The sequence below is a fragment of the Pyrus communis genome, chromosome 3, assembly GCF_041283825.1.
Source record: "Pyrus communis isolate YQ-2024b chromosome 3, ASM4128382v1, whole genome shotgun sequence".
Taxonomy (NCBI): Eukaryota; Viridiplantae; Streptophyta; class Magnoliopsida; order Rosales; family Rosaceae; genus Pyrus; species Pyrus communis.
Window position 1 is genome coordinate 2,102,493 of NC_142567.1, and position 21,845 is coordinate 2,124,337.

At 36.2% G+C, this 21,845-nt stretch overlaps 4 protein-coding genes across 5 annotated transcripts; 2 read left to right on the top strand and 2 right to left on the bottom strand.

Annotated features, from left to right (window-relative positions):
• Positions 1–629: 629 nt before the first annotated feature.
• LOC137714642 (mavicyanin-like) lies at positions 630–2,081 on the bottom strand. Its single transcript, XM_068453804.2, has 2 exons — positions 1,844–2,081; positions 630–1,092 (listed from the first exon to the last, which is right to left on the bottom strand). Exons 1-2 carry the CDS (start codon positions 2,022–2,024, stop codon positions 656–658), a joined length of 618 nt encoding a protein of 205 aa, XP_068309905.1. The 5' UTR covers positions 2,025–2,081; the 3' UTR covers positions 630–655.
• A 1,014-nt stretch (positions 2,082–3,095) lies between these two features.
• Positions 3,096–6,888, top strand: LOC137716091 (ribosome-recycling factor, chloroplastic). Its single transcript, XM_068455488.2, has 11 exons — positions 3,096–3,407; positions 3,617–3,773; positions 4,080–4,149; positions 4,283–4,378; positions 4,495–4,592; positions 5,037–5,148; positions 5,429–5,470; positions 5,775–5,831; positions 5,953–6,003; positions 6,287–6,343; positions 6,511–6,888. The coding sequence occupies exons 1-11, from the start codon at positions 3,320–3,322 to the stop codon at positions 6,526–6,528; spliced, it is 846 nt and encodes a 281-aa protein (XP_068311589.1). The 5' UTR covers positions 3,096–3,319; the 3' UTR covers positions 6,529–6,888.
• A 4,370-nt stretch (positions 6,889–11,258) lies between these two features.
• On the top strand, positions 11,259–15,374 carry LOC137715927 (protein TIME FOR COFFEE). Of its 2 annotated transcripts, none has more exons than XM_068455290.2 (9): positions 11,259–11,660; positions 11,735–11,871; positions 11,968–12,112; positions 12,296–12,536; positions 12,650–12,713; positions 12,813–12,881; positions 12,984–13,118; positions 13,211–13,546; positions 13,647–15,374. In XM_068455290.2, the coding sequence occupies exons 1-9, from the start codon at positions 11,432–11,434 to the stop codon at positions 14,895–14,897; spliced, it is 2,607 nt and encodes an 868-aa protein (XP_068311391.2). In that variant the 5' UTR covers positions 11,259–11,431; the 3' UTR covers positions 14,898–15,374. The 2 variants fall into 2 exon arrangements, with proteins under 2 accessions (XP_068311391.2, XP_068311392.2); XM_068455291.2 differs by having other exon boundaries at positions 11,322–11,660; positions 12,987–13,118.
• A 232-nt stretch (positions 15,375–15,606) lies between these two features.
• FAP1 (Chalcone-flavanone isomerase family protein) lies at positions 15,607–17,950 on the bottom strand. The gene is made up of 4 exons (XM_068455293.2): positions 17,530–17,950; positions 16,317–16,563; positions 16,081–16,172; positions 15,607–15,913 (listed from the first exon to the last, which is right to left on the bottom strand). The coding sequence occupies exons 1-4, from the start codon at positions 17,909–17,911 to the stop codon at positions 15,774–15,776; spliced, it is 861 nt and encodes a 286-aa protein (XP_068311394.2). The 5' UTR covers positions 17,912–17,950; the 3' UTR covers positions 15,607–15,773.
• Between the last annotated feature and the right edge of the window lie 3,895 nt (positions 17,951–21,845).

Consider the following 21,845-nt stretch of genomic DNA (forward strand, 5'->3'; position numbering starts at 1 on the left):
CTGCAAAAGCAGTTTTGCAAAGCGTGTCAAAGAATCCGTTGCGATGATTTTGTGTGGCCTCACATTCGGCGTTGGCCGGTTGTAGTCGTTTGTACAATCTATTACGTTTATCGTCTTTGTAACAAATTTATGTTGGGAGCAGTTGTAGTTTTTTGTACATGTGGTAGCCATTTAGAGATTCAATCAAGTTGTTTGTTTGAGCATATTCACTCTATCATTTCTTGTAAATAAAAATTAGCTAAAAATGACCACCAAACGGTGTTTTGCTTTTTGTCTCTTCCTCTTGCATTGGCCAACCTGAACATGTACTGAAATGTGTACGGATACGTACGTACTAATTTCTGCAATCATCTTATTATATATCAAGTGACTTACTTTCATGGCATCATCAGAACAATTAAGTATTAGGGCTTACTCAACAATACGGTTAAATTTAGTTTTATCGACATCTGTAACGGATAATTAAAGAAATTAATTCATGTTCTGATTACATTAAAACAACTAATTTTTCACTTGAAAGTGGAATATCTTAAGTTCAATTATCAAAAAACGACATTTATATACCAAATTATTGATAATTCATTGTGAAACTTAGTCTAACCCTCACCTCCAAGCTCCGTTATATAAAACAAATGAATAACAAAAACCAATTACACTATTCATAAAAAGAAGCAAGAACCCCCATAATCATCACAAGTATAAGTAGCCCATTAGAAGACTGGACAAATGGAGCACTGCTCTTCTTGGGTGAGACAGGAGCAGGTGAAATTGATGCATTAGGGTTTGAAGAACTGGGAGCTGGGGTGTGACTCGGACTTGATGCATTAGGGTTTGAAGAACTGGGTGGTGGGGTGTGACTCGGACTTGATGCATTAGGGCTTGATGATGAAGCAACAACTCTGATGTCAACCTTCTGGCCGGCCTGGCAGTGACCGGGGGCACCGCAAATGTAGAACAAGTGTTCAGGTTTCGTCAACTTTATACTGTCGTTGCCGGAGGCGGTGGTGGTGATTGCATCCGTTGTGTTGCAGGCGTTGAAATTTCCGTGGGTCACTTGGGCCACATTGTGCTCCTTGGCATTGTACTCAAAAACTGCACATGCAATAATACCACACTGTAAAGATAGTTGATTTGCGCTACCACTATAAAAACGTGGCGTTGGAGAGAAACATTTGAAAATAAAAAATATTCAGAGAAAAAAACCTATCCACTATCAACGTAATTTCGGGTGCTATAAGCCTACAATAGTGTGAATAGATAAAGTTGAGTTTATGATTTTTTTTTTCTCTTCAAAACAATGTTTTAAGCAATTTTGACAATAAAATGGACCTTTAGGAGCTTTATTTAGGAAAAAAAAATATGGTATCGAAAAACTCATGAGTGAGGATTATACTAAATTGAGAATACAACAACTAGTTCTTGGTTAGGTTGATATTTATTTCAGGGAAGGGTGGGCTGCCGTAACAAAATTACCAGCTATTCCCCTTTTTTATTTAGAAAAAAAAAAACCTACCTATCCTCACATATTAGAAAATAGTCTCATAATACCAAATTTCAAATTTTAAAGTTTTTTAATTTATTTTTACAAACAAGTGATATAGGGTTTCACATCATGAAATTTAATTTAACGGTTACTCCCACAAGGTTCAAACTCGAACATCTTTTGACAAAGTAAAGACTACATCAAACAATCATAGCCCCATTTATACAATAAGATTAAACCACAAGCATATATAATTGCGCACAGGAAAGAACAAAACCCTAATTAATCTTTATCAGAAACCCTAGTTAAATCCATATCAAACAATAGGGTGAAAAATAAGGGGAGAAAATTGCTTATTACCGATGGTGTCTCCAACATAAAAGGTCTTGCTAGCTGCCCATTCCTTGTAATTAAAACCATCTTTGACTGTCCACCCATGGGAGTCACCCACCTTGTACACAGTACCACCAAAGCACACCCCAAACAAAGCCACCACCATTACCACGGAAGAAACCAGTGAGTAATCCTTCACAAAAGCCATGGCTAATCAAATATTAAGAACACACGGATATCTGTGACCACAGAAATTCAGTAAAATATAAAGATTATATCTCTGAATTTCGGACTCAACTGTGATGAAGAGCACCTATAAGAGCATTTATATATAGTAAAATTCAATGGTGCAAATTCAGGAAATGAAATCCAAATATTATTCTTAACCAAAAACTGGTATTTAAATTATGGCAATTACGAAAGCAATCTTTGATTGTTGATCTGACGCGTCAGATCCAGTAATTCTTCTGGTATAGAAAGATCATATCTTGAATCTTAACTACAAAATCATATCTTATCAAAATTAAAAAAACAAGAATCGTATTACAAGGCAATAAATGTGGCTAGAGTTTATGGTAATGCAAACAATCTGTTCACTCTTGTGTTTGGTAGGTTGCAATCAATCCTTCCCATTTGAATAAATCTGGGTTAACCGCTCCAATGGTTTTGGGCCTCAATCTACCACAAATTAGGTCATCTAGTTGACTTGGATTCATAATTTTACAACGCTTTGAAACCAAACCAAACCTGAATTTCAGAGGCTGAGTCACACCAAAATATAAAGGATGCTATCCAACCTACTAGAGATGCTTCTCTACCATTGGTGGAAAATTGTAAGTTATGTTGCCTCAACATGTGATTGGTCCGACCCATGTGTTTTGGTATCCCTCCAGCCTCCAACCGTATGCGAAAGACTCTTTTGTAACGAAAGACACTACTGGATGGATAATGATAGTAGGACCATGTCTTAAATGCTAGAGATGTTTTCTACTACAATAAGACTTTTGTGTTGTGTGTATGCTTTAAATTAGGGATAAATGTGCTTAAGAAAATGATAAAGCACACTTCTTTTATTTTCTCTTATATAATTTGACCGTTGTTTTCATTTGATTTATTTAATTAATAGCAATGCGGGAGAATTTAAAATAGATGCGTGAAAGTTAGAATACGGGTGCATGATACGAAAAGAAAAAGTAATGGAAGCCCCGCGGTTTTGGTAACTCATACATTCCCGCACAAGTGCAGGATATCTCCATCCCGGTTTTGGATTATCTAATCCGAGGATACAAACAAATCCCAAAATTAAAATAGCGAAGGCCAAAATTCTTATCCACACCCCCAGAACGTTCCCTCCTCTCCTCCTCAGTGTTCTTCCTTGTCATCTTTCACAGGCTCCGACCATTTTGTACTTGTATCACAGTCACTGCTTCACTGTTATATGTTTTCTGAGATAAATATCTCAGCCCCCAAAAGCTTCAATCCGAACAAAAGTCCTCGGCTTTCATGGCGACCCACTGCTCCCCAGCAACCCCTGTACGCTTCGTCCTCCAGCCCAAGCAAAACCCTCCCAAAACCCTGCTTTCCATTCGAGGTGCATAACCCATTAGTTAATATTATATATATGGTCATTGCATTCTTATTACCTGTAAATTGATGAACTTTATTACTTGCTTTCGAATTTCCAATGGATCCTTTTGGATTTCAATACTGTAATCCTCCATAAATTAGTGGGCTGAGTTTGTAGTTCGGTTTTGTTTTGTTTTAGCATGCTAAATGCTGTAAAAGTTGAAAATTTTGCAGATTCTTTTGGCGGAGGATCGGCTTGTAAGAAATGCCAGCCTAGAACTGTTAAGGTGTGCTCATGGAGCTCATCTGCTAGCTATGTGAGGTCAGAGGACAGCGCTGCGAAGTTTTCAGGCAATCCCATTGTTGTGAAGAAGCAATTGTTCCAAAAGAGGCAAGTTTTATTTATGCCACAGAATTAATACTCTGGCTTCTCGTTGTTGTTGTTGTTTGTAATTTTGTATGGAACTGAAAATTGGGTTAGAATTGCATTGTTGGCTTAACATGTAACAACAATATACTTTAAACGACACGACTCAGTTGTTGCTTGAGACTTTATATTGGTTGATGTATCCTCGCAATTTGAGAATGCAATAGGAATTTGGGTTGCGTAGCGCAGACATGATGGTTAAGTGAATTGTGATGAGTTATTGGTTGTGTAGTGGGCTGATTTACCTTCTAATATCTTTTTCATGTCCAGAGCTGGAATTGTAAGGGCTGCTACTATTGAAGAAATAGAAGGGGAGAAGTCTTTGATAAAGAAAGATACTGTAAGTTTGATTATGATATCGTTTCATTAAAACATGCAGTATGAAATTAGATTGGAGGAATTTGAGGCTCTTTGGATTTTTCGGTGGGGTTAGGAAGAACAAACTTCTATTGAGAATGTTAGTTGTATTTCAGGAAGGAAGGATGGAAAAGACTCTTGAAACCGTACGATCCAATTTCAATTCTATTAGGACAGGGAGGGCAAGCCCGGCCATGCTGGATAAGATTGAGGTATGAATTAACTTAGGGGGTTGTCTAGCTACTTTTACAATTCATTTTTGTGTAGATTGAGAACGCTGTAGTGTTATTTTTCCTCTTAGATCAGTTATAACACAATACTTTTTTAGGTTGAATACTATGGAAGCCCAGTTGGCTTGAAGACCATTGCTAATATTAGTTCTCCTGATGCAAGTTCCTTCTTGGTTCAGCCATACGACAAATCCAGGTATTTCATTAAGTGTATGAAACTAGTAATGGTCATATAAGATCAGTGCGCCATGCTGCATTTCGCAGCGTTGCGGTAGACATGTCTGCTTTGGACTAGCCACTGCTAAATCTATCCAAAATGAGAGGAGGAAAGGCATATTATAAACTTACTTAAGACCCAGCTGAAAATGCTAGCTAGTGGGCAAGCGCTTCTCCGATAGGAGCTATTCAAGATTTTCTCTGTATGTATGTAGAATAAGTAGATGGAGTGCATGGTAAAATTATATATGCTGGTGATTGTTCCAGGGAAATTTACTGCCTTCTCTTTTGATAACCTAAAAGAAATATGGATGCTGTTTAGCTGTAAAGAGCCTGTGTCTTCTATTGGAAGAATGCATTTGATATCAACTGATCATGTCGATTAGTAATCATTTTTTCTAAATGGTGCATCCTTTTTTATCAGCTTAAAGGCTATAGAGAAGGCCATCGTTAGCTCTAATCTTGGTTTGACTCCAAATAATGATGGAGAAGTAATTCGATTGACTCTACCTCAACTTACGTCAGACAGAAGGAAGGTGTGTTCTCATTTTAATCTTCGATTTCATTATATAACTAACCTCAGGGCTTTTCAGCTCTTCCTATTTTATTGGCCAACGTACATGTACTGAGATGTAATCATTTGTATGATGATTTTATTGGATGGGAAAATTGTTTATACCTTGGTGATCATAAATCAAGGATACGGAAGTTATGAAATATATCAAGGATATGTAAGTATTCTGTTTCTGATGACGCTAATAATCAGTCATGTTCTTTAACAAGTGCTTCCTTTTTCTTTTTCATTTTTCATTGCAGGAGTTGTCAAAAATTGTGGCAAAACAGACGGAAGAAGGAAAGGTACAGACTTACTGTAGCATCTTTGGCTGATTGATGGTTTAATGTTTTGAGATTTTCGAGGTTTTGGCTATTGGACATATGCTTAACCAGATCACACAAACTGATAACTGATCCCCACCCCAGCTCCCTTTCCTTTCTGTTGTTCATGGTGAGGTCTCATCATGGCACCATATTGAAGCAAAAGTACATAGCATTTACTGCATCTTAGAAATGCTGTCTTTGCTACCGTTAGGATTTCATTCATTTATACTTTAAAGCAATTGATCTTGTTCTTCTGAAATACCTATTACTTCCACTTTTGTAGGTGGCATTGAGGAACATAAGAAGGGATGCTTTAAAAACTCTTGAAAAACTTGAGAAGGTTTGAATCTTAAAGCCCACCCCCACAACTTCTCTTTCTGTCTCACTTCCTGGCATCTGCTTACCCCACCCCCAACCATTGTACTTTTACCGATTGCCAACAACTTTTTTTTTTCCTAAAGGGAAAAAAGCTCTCTGAAGATAATGTCAAGGACTTATCAAGTGACTTGCAGGTAATCTATAGCTTTTGTATACTTCGCTATTTTTATGCGAACAAAACCCAGGTATCATGGTTTCCCTGGTGACAAAGAAACCAACTGACTGATTGGTTTCTTTGACATCTGTTAGAGTTATATCCGGCACCTATTTCTTGTTTCATGATAGATTGGAATTTCATTTCAAAGGTTACAGTAGAAAGATATATTCTCGAAATTTGTCATTTCTAGCACCATTGAACTTGAGTTGAGTTTAAACTGTTGCTGGATGATACAATGTTTAACTATTTCCTTTACACAGAAATTGACGGATGAGTATGTGAAGAAACTTGATGCCATATTCAAACAAAAAGAGAAGGTAGTACCTCCATTTGATTATCTACTACATTTGCGAACATCTGCGTTATCTACAGCATAATTGTAGTGCATGCTGATTCTAATGTTAACCTAAGTCATTCGGTGATTTTTTCGCCCACTACAGAATCAAATCTCGAAGTTTAACGTAAATTACAAACTGTGTTTCAGGAATTGCTGAAGGTTTAGTGATTGTTCATCCGCTGATGATGTAAATGGTTGAGCTTCTATATCGAAACCTTTATAGGTGTTCCTCTTCCGTCTCTTCCGTGTGCGGATAATTTGCAGTGCTGTTTATACCCTCCACCTTTACAAAGCACCTTTTTGAGATAACCAGACATTGGAAAATAGATGCAATGTTCAGTTGCAAGGCTTTCAAATTTCAATCAGAAGTCTTTATATTCACAGTTCACTGCCATTGTTATTATTCTCGTAAAATAATGTAGATTTTCATGAAAAGGAAGAGAAAAACTTGTGTAAGGGCATACTGACTGCATCATCCGTACAATAGCTCTGGCAAATGTATGATACCTCTATATTTTGGTCTCATCCGATTTCATGTCAATTTAAGAACTGCCCTAGTCAAGCAACTTTCCGAAGTTTCCCTCAAAAAGGAAAGCATATAGCACCAACGTGAAGCTTGGCTTATCTAGGAGAACCACTTCATTAGTCGTAACATGGCATTTGTCCCATCGTTCGATTCGTTGTCTTGTGACCCTACCCTAGAAACCCACAAACCCAATCCAACCTTACCCTACCCTCCAATGCATAAAGAAGAAAGAAAAGGCATTTGGTGATTTGGTCCCGTCATGTAGATATTCTTCCATACAACCCTATCTAGAAACATTATTTTACATCAAGTCTTTCGTTAGCTCAAAGTATTTCATGTCATTTTTTAGAGTCTCTTTCCAAGTATTCCTAGGTTTTTTTTCACCTATTTTACTTTGAGTCTTTTTTTTCACAATCGCATCTTCTGATCGAAGCATCTATAAGTCTTCAGTTTACATGTCAAAACCAACTTAACCGATTTTCTCTTATCTTATCTTCAATTGCGGTCACTCCTACTTTACCTTGAATAACCCTGTTTTTAATCTTGTCCTTTCTCGTATGTCCGCACATCCAGGAAAATATTCTCAACTATGCTACACTCATTTTTTATACGTGTTGATGCTTGACTTCCCCGATCCATAACTTTTCTGAATAAATTCAACATGCCATTGGAAAATCACCATTTTAGGGCCATCACCTTTTTCCTTGGCAATAAGGGTTGCGTTGGTGATTGCTACTTTTTTTCAGTTCTAGTGAGTCCTTTTCAGTGTATATATGCAAAAGAAAGATAAGATAAAGTTTTATTTGCTTTTAATTATTTGACTACTCGCAAGTCATATTCGTCATAACCCATAAGCCTCTTTCCAGATATTTAATCCAAAGAACTCCTATGTTTGGCCCACTTTCATCGACATACACTAAATAAAAAATCATTTTCACCATGATATGTTTTCACAACCAATACGAAAGCTAATTTCAACACACTATTTTTCTCCATATGCACACTTTACATTTGAAACGAGTGACCCATTAATTTAATAGGTTAGTTTTAAGTGATCTGTTAACTTAATATGTCAGGTTAAAACTGATCCAAACCCAATAAAATCGACCCGTTTACAGGTCTTATCAAAGCAATGTATCTTTTCTTCTACACTTAAGCTTGAATCCCCTCTCAATAGCTTAGATTGAAATAACCAGTTTAGAAATGGCTCGAAGGAAAAAAAAATTGATGAAAGTGACTTTGATTAAATATATTTCTTCATGCCATTAACAAATTGAAAATGTAGCAATTGCATGTTTGATGCTTCTTTTGGAAGCTGAAACGCAAAATATGCATAAAATTTTGCAAAATAAACATTTGAGTTTGAAGTTTGATCTTATCGATCTCAACTCAAAAACAAATAGTATATCCAGTCTCTTCAAAGTTTCAAACCCTAAGCCAACCATGAATTCACCACTAAATTAAAAAATAAATAAATGTTCACATTTTAATTATTAAATTGTACAACTTTCCTTGACCACGACGACCTTCTCGACCAGCGGTGTGATTTTTATTTAAGGAAAACTACCAAAAAGTTCTCAAAAATTTTTAGTTTTGATAAAAAATGATAAATAAATGTGTAAATGAATAGTACCAAGAAAGATAAAAATGTGATTTTTCGTTAAAAATGAACTGTACCGGGAGTGTTTCGTTAAAACTCTTTTTTATTTGTAGGAAAACTAATTAAAATGGTTTGAAAACTTTGAGTTTTAACGATAAGGACAAAATAAATGATAAAGTGAATAGTATTATGATTGTTTTTTTAGTGTAAAAATATGAATTTTCGTTAAAGTGAATAGTACTAGAAGCTTTTCGTTAAAATTCTCTTTATTTATTTTAGGTAAAATTATTTAATTATTTAATTTTTAATTGGAAGCTGTGCGGTGCTTATTTTTAACTCATTACCGTTTCCAAAAGTGCTTTTGTACTATGTGGAACATCAAAATGCTTGCCACATTAACAAATAATAATAATTCCTTCCACACAAAAATATGACTTTTGTCGATCCAAACGGCTTGCACTTTGGATCTAATTATTAAATATTTGTTGTTATTTTATATTATTTTATTAATAAGGTGCCACTAGGATGGATGATCTTGTCTTAACCCACTAAATACAATGTTCTTTCCCAATAAAGAATTTATCATAATGTTTTAGTTGTACAAGCATATTAATATGTTAAAAAAATAAGTGGAGGATAGCTCAAGTCAAATTACAATAAATTTAGTATAATTAGGCTTGTTTAGAAGTATTTTTAAAATGATTGAAAATGTTTTGGAAATTTTTTTTTGAAACTAATTCTCAAAAAAAAAAAAAAGTGCAAGGGAATCATGGAAACTTCATGCAAGAAGCACCAGGAAGCACTTTAAGTGCTTTTGGAACTCAAAAATATTTTCTTTAAAAGCACTTTCAGTCATTTTAAAAGTAGTTCCAAACAAATTATAAACCAGTTTAGTAAGTTAGCATTATGTCAATAGTGTGCATGGTAAATAGTGTGCGTGAAATTCTAAGGAAACTCTCTTTAATTGAAACTCTTTATGAACTCTATCAACTCACAATTTAACGTCAATTCACATGCCAACATTATAAAACATTGTGCAATAAACGAGGTGATAGAGAATCCTATTTTTCAGACTCTCCTTAGCCTTCTTATACTGCGCTTTTCTATTTATATGGTCATAGTTCAGATAAATTTTTCTAAGTTCCCAAAACATCATCTGAGAATTGACAACTAATGATTCCCACCAATAGCATTTTGACACGTGTTAATGAGGGCATTTTTAGAGATATTTAATATTTCACCATTTTGTAGCGCTAATTTTATATATATATAAGTACATTATGAAATATTAAACACGAACAATATTAGATACCGAAAATCAATGTGAATATACTTAATTTTTTTATTCCTTGGTTGTTTATAAACATATAAATAAAAATCATACTCATTCCTCGAGGTTTACTAACTTCACGTATTACTTAACAAGAAAATTTATGGGAGATGTCAGATGTGCATGCAATTAATTAAGGATTAACATTAAAAAGTATTGTTATGGAATAAACAAAGGTTTGTTTTGTTCATTATTTTATTTGAAAAAGAAAACAATGAAAAGGGAATAAAATATGACTTTTCAAGTATTGGGCAAGTTGGGTGGATTCCTTTCTTTAGTTTTTTTCTGGAATAATGCGTACTCAAACTGTCAAACACAAGTGTTGAAAAGCCAAAGAAGCATGCTTTTTGTTTAAGTACTTTTTTTCTTTCTTTCAATTTAATTAAACAAAAGAAAGACCAATCAATTAGTTTAAAATAAAGAAAGAACAGACTTGTGCAGCCATTAGAGAATTATGATACTGAATAGGGGCTTTTGATCACTACGCTTAAGTAATGATGATATTCACCATCGTAATTATTAATGTTAGATGATTTTAACTTTTAAAATTATGTATAGATAGACACAAATACTAAAATTTAAACTCATTTAACTGTGATAAAGAAAATGATAATCATTACAAATATTTAAGGACGGTGAATAAAAATGCATCCGATCGATAGTACTTTATTGTATCTTTTTCTAGTTTATCTTTAAACTAATGTTTTGCGTTGATCTCCATCTGGTTTTTCCTCAATAATATATTGCGTCCATTCATCACCATTCTTTGTCCTTTTTAAAAGCAAAAATACAAGCATACAACAATAATTAATAAAGTGCTACTGTTGTTTTTAAATTATATGACAGAGGAATTTGCTTCAAAACAAAAGAAAAAGGAATTAAATTTAGGACCTCGAGGGCAAGGTTTTACTATTAACTATTTGAAGTGTAAACTCTTTCTTAATCAATAAGTTCATTTATACAATCAATATGCTATTTTAAATTAGGACAAACTGTCGTTGTACTCTTTGAATTATTATCCTAGTTAAAATTGACCCTTAAACTTTTCTTTGGTAAGTTAACCTTGAATTATTTGAAATTAGACAATTAACCCCTCATCGTCAGATTCGATGAAATTTCATTCATTGTCAAATATTAGCACGTGATTTACTCTTGAAGGTAAAATTGTGTCAGTATTTGAAGGCAAAGTGGATGAAATTTCACTTAATACAACGCGAGGCATTAATTTACTAAAAGAATAGTTTAGGAGATCACTTTCAGTTGAGATAATAGTTCAAAGGTCAAACAACGCTAATTTATTGAATAAAATCAATATGTATATAACACAATGTTTTAATTCAATTTTTTTTTTCAAGAAATAAAATTCATAAACCCCAATATTATAACACGTCATTTTACCATCTTATTTCTTTTATGATACAATCAACGAGTTAATTATTGCAAAAGAGTGACCATCGAATCCACAAGATATCAAATAGAATGATATATGCGATTCTCACTGCATGGGGCATATCTGTATCTGCACGCATAGTTAGAGAGAGAGAGAGAGAGAGAGAGAGACAGAGACAGAGAGAGAGACAGAGAGATTCTGTCTTCCATTCTGTGAGTTTTGATGATCATGGAGAGAAGCAGAGAAACAAGAAGGCCAACCATGGCAGCAAGCAAAAAACAGAAGAGAATCGTGAGAGAGCAGAGCCAAAAACAGAGGAGGTACAGAGGAGGAGATCAAGATCAAGAAAGCACAGAAGAGAGCTTGGGTTTTTCCGACCACCAAGCTCCGCCGCCGCTAAATGCTGCCCGTGAAATGATCGGAGTTTCAGTTCCCAGAAAAGCTCGCTCAGGTAAACCAACGTCCAAATGCACTCTCTTGCTCTGTTTTTGGAATTCGTATGTAAATTTGATATCCTTTTTGCAGCTGCTGGAAAGAGGTCGCATGAAAATTTCTCTTCTGGGAGTCATGGAGGAGTTGGGGAGGAAGAACGGAGTCTTCAGCAGCTGAGATTCAAAGCTGCTTCGCTTTCTTTCTCAAATGTTTCATCGAGGAAGACGATGGTCAGCTAGTTCTCTGTTTTTCGAGAAACAAAATTATGATTTGAAGATTTTTTTGGAAAGCTTTGAGATTTGAGCTCATGAATTCATATTTTGCAGAAACCAAATGGACCCAAGATTCGGATTCCAAACCTGTCGAAATCTTCAGGGCCTGTAGAAGAGGAAGACGCCATTGAGATTGAGATCGCTGAGGTTCTCTATGGCCTTATGAAGCAAACCCAGAATTCGAAAACATGTAGAAATGGTATTAGTGACGGTTTCCTGTTTTTTATTTTTTATACAAGCGGTGTTCTACTTTAAAAACAATCTAAATTGCAGGGAGGGAATACGAACTGAGCTACATGGGGATGCGCATCCGCTCTAGTCAATATGGCTACGCCCACGTCTGAGTCTAATGATTTTTCTCTTTCTCTGTTTGCATTTGCAGACTCCGAGGAGAAGAAACCGGATGCTGAAAGTGCTTCAATGGCGGTTCAAAGCAGCTCAGTGGCTGAAGCAATTGAAGTTGAAGAAAGTGACCGGCCGGAAAAGATTGAAGCTTGCTCTGAAGGTGCATCAGGGTCGATGGACTCGCACGAGGAGAAAGCCGGAAATCCATACGTGGAAGAAAAGAGCAGCATCGCCACAAAAGCCGAGTTTCCGTGGGAAGATTCGACGGGGACAAACGCGTGAGCATCAAAGAATCTTTGCTTTTGGTGTTTCCTTTTTTAGTTTGATTGATTCCGTAAACCCGAAAGCGAAATCTGATTAGTTCTTTGTTTTGATGGGTGGAAATGGTCAGGATTTCAACTGGGTTGGAGCTTAAGAGGAAGGGAGAGGAGGAAAGGTTTGAATTTGATCTGATGGTGAGTTCTGGTTTTTCGGGTTTTCGCTTTTAGTTGCCTTTAGAGTAATGCCTGTTTATCTGCATTTTACTGATGCGCTGGGGCCGGATTTTCGACCAGGCTCCTCCGCCTGTGGAGCAGGATGACGACTTGACAGATTCTCCACCCCCTACCCAAGATTTAGATATGGTAAGAGGACTCACCCGTTGAATTCTTCAAGGCTCGTTTGATAACTATTTCGTTTTTAGTTTTTAATTACTCATAACTGTTTTTTTCCTGGTTTTAATGCAGAAGATTGAAGTTATGGTCAAGAACGAAGAGAAAGGGGAAACATTTGCGGAGGAAGTTGTGCTAGAAAAATCGCAACAGAAGCTTAAAGACAATCCAAATCAAGATAGTACCAGTAAATCCACTGCAACGTTGCAGGTTTCCATTCTTTTCGCTACGCCAAAACTTTCCTTTTTCTTTTGTTTTCTTGAATTTTTAAGGCTGAAATTTGCTGCTGTGCAAAAATGCAGCCTTCCGATTCCCTTCTGTTTCAGCTGCGGCGGAAGAGATGCGCAACCCACCGTCACATTGCTCACAACATTTACTTGCATCAGAAGGTTGCGAAGACAAACGATTTCTGGCCTGCAGCAACTGATTCTGTTCCTCTTTGTGGCACCAAGCCAGACATCCCATTTCTGGGAAGCTTATCAGGTCCAAATCTTCAGCATTCGCAGAAAAAGGAGCAGGCTGCGTCGAAGTTTTCAAGTCATAGTGGAAAGGAAAGAAGTTCTGAGGCTACGAATTTCGTAGAGACATCAATTAATATGCAGCTTTCCGTTCAGCCAACCTATGCTGGTGGTCAAATGGTATGTATTCTACACCATTTGCATTACAATTTTCGGTTGAGCGGATGTAAATCAGCAAGTAGTGTTTTGAAAATTTATCACCGTTCTTTCTTAATTGTAGCATGGACATACTTTCGCGGTTGAGGATCAAACAACAGTTACACCAACCAGTAATCAATCCGTCCCGTTGAAATATGCGCAATCAACAAACAATGCAGCACTCTCTAGTCATTCATCTGCTAGACCTCTGGAGAGTTCTTTAGTGAACTTTAATGGCTATCAATTCCCTGTTTCAACTCAGATAGGAACAACACCAGTGTTTGGAAGAGGAAACCCTGCTCAAGCATTGCCTGTATTTAACACACCTTTCTATTCAAATCAAATGTTCCACCCTTCCTATGTTCAGCATCAAGTCCAACCATCTCATCAAAACACAAAGGCTTCATCACCGTCTCACAGGCAACATGAGTCCCATAAACTGAGGGAAGCACAATTTAGTAGCAACAGTTTTTTTACCTCACAAAAGCAGCATGTCTCACCATCGCCTCAACAATGCAAGCTCGAGGGTGAAGCGAACGTAGAGAATGCTGCATCTCCTGCTGCCGCTCATGCTCAGAACAGTGTTTATGGGCAGACTTTTTCGGTTCCATTTCAACCCGTCAACTTTACCTTGATGCCTTATGTGACAATGGGTGGTGGTGGCAATGGAAACAGTGTTGAGCAATCCCAGCAGCAGGGCTTAAAGGGTGGAGTTGAGCTCATCCCATCTAAGGCATATGGCATATCATTTTCCACCATCACTGGAAACAACGGCTCGGGTACATGCTTGAATTTTTCATCCAGGGAACAAAATCCTGCAATATTTCAAAGCCTCCCAGATATGGCCCAGCACGGGTATAAAATCACACCAGCACGTCAAGCTGCACAGCAAAAGAATCACCACCACCAAGTATCCCAAGGGAAGACCGATGGTGGTTCGAATAACGCTGAAGATGGGTCAAGAGCTGCTTCTGGGAAGTCTTCATCAGGTATTGGGCAGAAGCAGACCCTTGTTTTCGACAATTCATCGAGAGCTCTCAACTTCATGTCATCAAATTCTCAACAGCAGAACATGTTCCAATTTCAGCTGCAGAACCCACATCAGTTGCAAAAGCAGCAACCTGCTATTGCCGCCAAAGTCCCGAAAAGCCCCCCAGTTTCCTCACAAGCTCTAATACAAAGCAATAGCCATCACCAATCTCCTCAGTTGAAGAACTCAACAGTCATGAGTTTTCCCCTGCAACAAGGAAGAGATACACAAGGTCAGACTCAGATATCGTTCGGGAAACCCGAAATCAGCCTTAGCACCACAAGGGCAACAGAGACCCACTAACAACCACTCTTCATCAATTTCTGCATGACAGTCACATAAACCCAGAATTCTTCGCCGAGCGGTAATGGCCCAATCTTCTCCTCTGCTTGTAGGCGGAACTTACCATCAATCTTGAGCACATGTCCCAGCCACATTTCTGAACTCAAGTACTAGAATAACATTTGCCGCAGCATATGCTGTGACTCTGCTAATTACTTGCTCTACAAGTCTCTCAGTCAACAATATTCTCCGTTTCACCGGTATTAAATTTTTGATCCCGAAAAGGGTGGTGCAGCTCCGGCGGCACGCTATCTCGAAGAACGAAAACTTGTTTAAGATCAGTAACCCTAGTTGTTGCTGACAAAGTGTAAGTTTGGGATCTCATCTGATGGTGATGTGTAAATATGATAAAGCTTTTTTCTTGACCATGAAGCAAAGCACTCAAATTCTTTTTCTGTACAAAATTATGAACAGAAATTTTATCCCTTTTTTTAATTATTATTTATGCACATCATTACTTGTAATTTTGTCCAGCATGCTTGAATTGACCTGCATTTTAAGAATAAACCAAACTCACTAGCACTTATTAAAAGATTAAACAACTTAATCCAAACCTAAATCTGATTCTCCTCGCCTTTATATATAAAATCGAGTTGTTAAGCCTTGGAAGCATGAACTTCTTGATGGTTGGTTGCCTGGAAATAAAGATAATCGGTACGCGCTTTACACATAGCAAACAAACCACACGTCGTTCATAGAGACTGTAAAATGTAAATTTTGAATTTGTTTTCTCATGAAGATTGAATTTCGTTCTTGCGAACGATGTTTTTATTGAATATGATTAAGCATGAAATGGAAAAAAGTACACAAAATCTGACTCATTTGGATGTCTCCCATCTACTTCTGAAGGAGAGAGGCCACATTGAGCTTCACATCTTCTTTGGCTTGTTTATCAAATGGCTCCTCGCCTATATACAAATCCAGAAGCGATCGGCACAGGAGCTTGCTCTCTATGCTTCCCACCTCCTTTCCGTCAACTGCCAGAGTTTCACATACGTTAAGGTTAAATATAATCTTAAATCTACGAACTAAAATTAGAGCAAACACTTGCTGCAAACCGTTATGAGGAATCGGTGAAAATTAATATCATCTGTTGTGATATATTTTGAAGGAACTGAAACATAAGTGAAAAGAAAAATCTTACTTGTTGTGCGAAGTACATAGCCCCGTTCCCTTGAGAGATCTATTATAGATCCCTTAGGTATTTTATATTCGTCTTTGAATTGGGACGTGAACCTACAATTAATCGGGCTATTAGGTTGATAAAATTGTAATGCTAATTGTGACAGTCTGCAAATCAAGTCTTACAAACAGAAAACAAGAATATTTATCAAGTGAAGACAAAAATAGCAAATGTAAGCTGAAAATAAAATGATTTACCTTTTGAGCAATTCTTTGTTATCGGATCCTCCAAACTTCTGTAGTCTGCCACCCACAGACTCCTCAAAAGCACTACGTACAGAACCAATGCTCAATCTGCCGTAAACTATTTGAAGCCTAACTGTCATACATATATCAGCTTCCAGCAGATCATCACTATACTCCATGTCCTTGAGTTCCGAAATGGACAATTTCCCATATTTCTCGCCAAGCAAATTCTTTATGTCATTATCATCAGCATAAACACCTGCAGATGCACACAACTAGTGCAATGAGATGTACCGCAAAGGCAGTCCACATGGATAACATGGACTTAAGACTACCGTTGTGCTAAGAGCCCCAAGAATAGCAGGAATAAGAAAACAGACATTATTATGTATATGAGGAATCAAATCGTGTGAAGCACCAGGTCTCTACAATAAGTCACAACATCGATATTGCCATGACACGTTAATTTTGACCGAAAGTAATTAACTATTAGCGGTATTACTTCTCATTGCCTCAAGTACCATTTAATTCTGCAAACCATAAAAAACCCAGAAAAAAACTATTCGTTCCAAAATATAATTAGCAAATTCTTAATCCCCATTTTTTATAAACGTATAATCAACATGAAACCAAGCAGGGTTATAGTAAACTTAGCAGCATCGCTGCTTTTGTTCCAAAGTAAATATCATCTGATAATATTAGGCAATGTTTTTTGAATTTTAGTCAATTTAATCACCAGGAAATTACAAAGCTTCAATCTTCTTAGCATTTCAGATAACCAACAGGTAGAACGCATCAATCATCTATTTCCAACATTGACCAAATTACACTACTTCCACAGCATTGTATATGAAAAATTCGATTCTGTTTCCGAAACCAACCAAACCAATACAAAGTAACTAGCAAACACCCACCAAATAATACTACTTCTACAGCATTTTACCCGAAAATTTCGAATCATTTTCGAAAACCAACCAAACAAAACAACAACCAAGCCTTATCGCACTAAGTGGGTCGGCTGTCAAATCCTAGAACGCCACTGCATTAAGTCTTCCGTTACAAACCATTACAAAACTAATCCATCCAACTGAACACGAAGTAGCTAGCAAAAAATTGACTTCTTTCTACACTGAGCTAACAATGTAAGCTTTAAACACTGCAATTTCGAAAATTTGGCAATGGAAATAATGAAATAAAAAAAATGCAAGATAAGGAAATGATATACCAAATGAATAGACATCGATGTTCTTCAAGCCCATCACTCTTTTTCTCCGCAACCCAATTCCCAGAAGCCGCCGAGACTCCGCAAGAACGGAAGGAAACGAAGCACCGGTCTTGGAATCGACGACGGAGCTCGGTGCGTCGGTCAGAGAAAGCGATCCCCAAAGCGGCAGAGAGCGATTGGCAAAGAAGGAATTGAGTGCGTTTTGGAGAAATGGCTGTGTGGAGCTGTGGGAGGAAGCAGCGACCCCGGCGACTACGGCCACCCCGGAAGCTACGGTGACGGCGGCGGCGGCATAGAAAGGGCGTGATGTGGCGGAGAATGAGTGGGTGGGAGTGCGCTTCGGGGGCTGAGAAAACGAGAAGGGGAAGCGAAAAGACACCATTGTTTTCTTCTACTCTGAAATTTGAAAGGTCGGTGAAGTGGGCAGAGTTCTGTACTTAAGGAGGTTGACACGTGACCGGCACGTGACATATGGTAATCGGCTAACGGATTTGTGTCTTGGGCCTTGGCAGATGTGCAGTATTATGGGTTTGGGTTTTGAGTTCATTTGGGCTTCATCTATGTCCATCAACGAAACCAACCCTAGGAAATACAATATATAGGGTTGTGGATCAATACATTTTAACCTGATTCACTACCCGTAACGTGCATGAATGTAGAGATAAAACCGTTACGCCTGGATGGATCAATGGGTGATTATCTTTCCAAATTTATTGGACTTAAAGTCGTTAAGTTCGGCCAATATCAATGCTCTAGTGGCTCCACCATAAAAAGTCTTCAACAAAACCAACTATAGGAAGTACAATATATAGGGTAGTGGATCAATACATTTTAACGTAATCCACTACCCATGACGTGAATGAATTTCGAGATAAAACCATTACGCCTGGATGGATCAATGGGGGATTATCTCTTCAAATTTATTGGACTTAAAGTCGTTAAGTTTGGCCAATATCAATGCTCTAGTGGCTCTATCATAAAAAGTCTTTGTATTCTTAGCTAGCAACTTGTATCCAATTGAAAGTTTACGTTTTGCTTTGAACCCTCTATGGCTCTATACTTGTTGACAAAATTTGGAAGTAAAGCTTGTTAATTGTTTTTTTTTGTAAATTTTGAACAAAACTAGCTAGGAACAAAATGAGTTTTTGGTTGCTTGTATAGAAAGTTAGACAAAAAACAACAAATTTAGTGGATATTATTTGCCTAAATCGACTTTTAAATTTATGAGTGTCAAAATATTATCCTTTATTTTTTATTTTTTATAAGAAACGATAGAATGATATTTTGTTAATCAAGACAAATAAATACAAGAGTGCCAATTGGGTATAGTACTCTAGTAACCAATAAATTAATCTAAAGTGATTTTGCACAGATACACAATTGAGTAAAACCCCTATATTATAACCACAATCACAACAATAAAATGGGCACCAATATAGATTTTGTCACAAACGGTAGTAGGCGCAACAAACATATATCGACACATGTTAGTCAGACTCATCGATGAATAGTGAGCCCACATAAAGTCATTGCAAAAGAGTAAGACCATATAAAGTCATTATTAATTGATGAGACTCCATAATTCATCGTTCTCAAGCAAAGACCACAACACTCGCTAAGGAAGACAATAAAAACTAAATTAATCCAAAAACAGAACCACCAGTCGGGTAATCATTGTGGACTGTGGAGAACACTCTATCAAAATGACAATCACATCTTCCGCAGGTCAAGGTCAGGCCGCCAGTTCTAGACGTCTAAGACGGTGGAGACACAAGAACTTGGCACATAGGGCGGCGGAGCCGCCGATCTAGGGAACAACTTATCTCTTACATTGAGTTTTAGAATATGGTTACTATGAATGGCGTATTCTGTTACATCTTACGTGTTTAGAAATGGTAGCTATCATGAGTGAGACTTTGTTGATCCGGAATACATGTTTAATACTCTTAATTACTATGTAAAATTATTTAAATAAATACTAATATATTTATGGTCGATTTGTCCTTTATGAGTAGTGGTTGTAATACAGTCGTTAAAAATAAATATGTAGCATTGTATGCTCATTTGCTCCAACAATACAGCAACCTGTAACAAGACGAAAAAAGACACGCAAATTGTCACCAAATTAAGTATGGCATTTTACTTTAAAATGACAGATTGTTATAGTAGGTAGAGCGTTATCTTCAACTCACTACATTTCGGATTTAAATTGTCTTCTTCTTTTCAGTATAAAAAGAGTTTTACTTTTTTTTATATTTTTTATTGATGAGGTTACCATAAGAGGAAACCATGACTGTAACTTTTGCGATAAATATATTGTTTGTCGCTAAGTTACTATATTGAGCTTTTTTGGGGCTCGAAAGAGTGGACTGTCGTGACAAAATTACCAGCTAGTCCCTTTTTTGACAAACAAAAGAAAAGGAAAACCAACAAAAGCAACAAACTACAACACAACAACAACAAGGCCATGCTAAAAACAAAAAATATAGGAAGGCTGTAAACAACAACAACAATCCAACCTAACAACCAATACCAAAGGGAGAGCAACTACATAGAGATTATCCATTCTTGAAAAATAGGCATATTCGCAATAGAGAGCGGAGTCTACATAGAACATAGCCGCAAGTGTATAGAACCAACAATGGTTTTAAAGACAATAATGAAGTGGAGGTGTTCATTTCTAAATTTACAGTTATTCCTTTTCTTCCAAATAGCTAGTATAGACAACAACTTAGAAGCACAACTTCCTAATAGTAACATCCAACGACTTACTCGTTCAATTATTAGCATCCCAAGTGATAAACTTATGCGAATCCAAAAGTGAGATCAAAGAAGAGGTTAAAATCCCTTTAAAGCATATTTGTGGCTTTTATGTTTTTTTTTTTAATCAAGAAGCATATTTTGATATTAGTTCAACGGAATCACAATATTTAATAAATTAATAGCGTGCAATTCTTGACCAAAAAATAGCATGCAATTCTTGACCTAAAAAATAGCATGCAATTAGAATACTAATTTTATTTGATTTCGATCCTATAAACTATAAAGCATCGCCACGAGGAGTAAAAATATTAAAACACAGGTGCGGACAATAAGGCATCTTCAGTACAGTTTACAAGAATCTAATTGTATTCAGAAAATTTCTCAGATATGTCGTTGACTCGTTGTTATAATAATGTTCTTAAGTAACAATATTACTGTATAAACTCGAATTATTAGCATAACATGATTATATTTATATAATACCAAAGACTATTAATAATTATTTTGCTATTAATAGTATAATGTGACAATTGCTATAGTATTAATGTTATTTGAGAACACTAACTACATTAACAATATTATCTCACAGCATTTTAACTATTTTTTCGGGGTGTAGTCAAATTATGATTTGGGAGATTTTGATTATTTAAATAAATTTAGGGTTCTTCAAACTGGATTTCAAGTGACCTCTGAAATTTAAACTGTATTCAATCAAGATTAAAATCCTTAAAAATTCAGGTGTATTCAATTAAGATTTAAAAAAAGTTTATACATTATAGATGTATTCAATTAGAAATTGATTTTTAAAAAGTTGAGGAAATTGGAGAGATGTCATAGTGTATTTGAGGGGAATTGGAGAATTTCTCAATTTTCATGGAATGATTAAAATACACTATGAAATCTTTTTAATCAACTCGAATTACTCAACATTTGTGAATTCTTTAAAATCAATTTCTAACAGAATGCACCTAAATGTTGTAAACTTCTTTAACATTCTAATTGAATACACCAAGATTTCTAAGGATTTTAATAAATTATCTTAAAATATTGATTGAGTACACTTTAAATTTCAGAGAATCACTTAAAATTCTGATTGTATATCCTGAATTAATTAAAAAAAAATTGAAATCTCTCAAAATTCATTGAATACACCTTCGTTATTCTATGAAGTCAAATGGCCATGTCACTGGTTTTTTTTAAAGGTACGTGGGACTATATTATATAATGAAATATGTTAAAAGCATAACAAATAATTATTGCTGTGACAACATTTTTCAATTTTTAATTTTTTTTTTAAGGGGGACAACTGGTGGCAAGTCACAATTATCTATTATTTTCAGGCCCTTAGGGGCTACTAAATTTCACCCTGCCCGTAACTACAGCCAAACAAATTTATCAGCTCAGAACATCAAACACGGAACCTCTCATATTTTTTTATTTATTGGGAAATCACATCTATGCCCTTACTATTGGGCCACTTGTGGTTTCAAATTTTAATGTTTGCTATCCATTGGTTCTTGCTCCATGCATAAAGGAAATGAACCAAATAAAAA

Coding starts and splice junctions, on each gene's coding strand:
- LOC137715927 (XM_068455290.2), top strand. CDS start 11,432: ATGATCATGGAGAGAAGCAGAGAAACAAGAAGGCCAACCATGGCAGCA. Junction 11,661..11,734: donor TCCCAGAAAAGCTCGCTCAG/GTAAACCAACGT, acceptor TCCTTTTTGCAG/CTGCTGGAAAGAGGTCGCAT. Junction 13,547..13,646: donor CCTATGCTGGTGGTCAAATG/GTATGTATTCTA, acceptor TCTTAATTGTAG/CATGGACATACTTTCGCGGT.
- LOC137716091 (XM_068455488.2), top strand. CDS start 3,320: ATGGCGACCCACTGCTCCCCAGCAACCCCTGTACGCTTCGTCCTCCAG. Junction 4,379..4,494: donor CCATGCTGGATAAGATTGAG/GTATGAATTAAC, acceptor ATACTTTTTTAG/GTTGAATACTATGGAAGCCC. Junction 4,593..5,036: donor CAGCCATACGACAAATCCAG/GTATTTCATTAA, acceptor CTTTTTTATCAG/CTTAAAGGCTATAGAGAAGG.
- LOC137714642 (XM_068453804.2), bottom strand. CDS start 2,024: ATGGCTTTTGTGAAGGATTACTCACTGGTTTCTTCCGTGGTAATGGTG. Junction 1,093..1,843: donor TTATGTTGGAGACACCATCG/GTAATAAGCAAT, acceptor TTGCATGTGCAG/TTTTTGAGTACAATGCCAAG.
- FAP1 (XM_068455293.2), bottom strand. CDS start 17,911: ATGGTGTCTTTTCGCTTCCCCTTCTCGTTTTCTCAGCCCCCGAAGCGC. Junction 16,173..16,316: donor AACAAAGAATTGCTCAAAAG/GTAAATCATTTT, acceptor GATTAATTGTAG/GTTCACGTCCCAATTCAAAG. Junction 15,914..16,080: donor CTATGTACTTCGCACAACAA/GTAAGATTTTTC, acceptor AAACTCTGGCAG/TTGACGGAAAGGAGGTGGGA.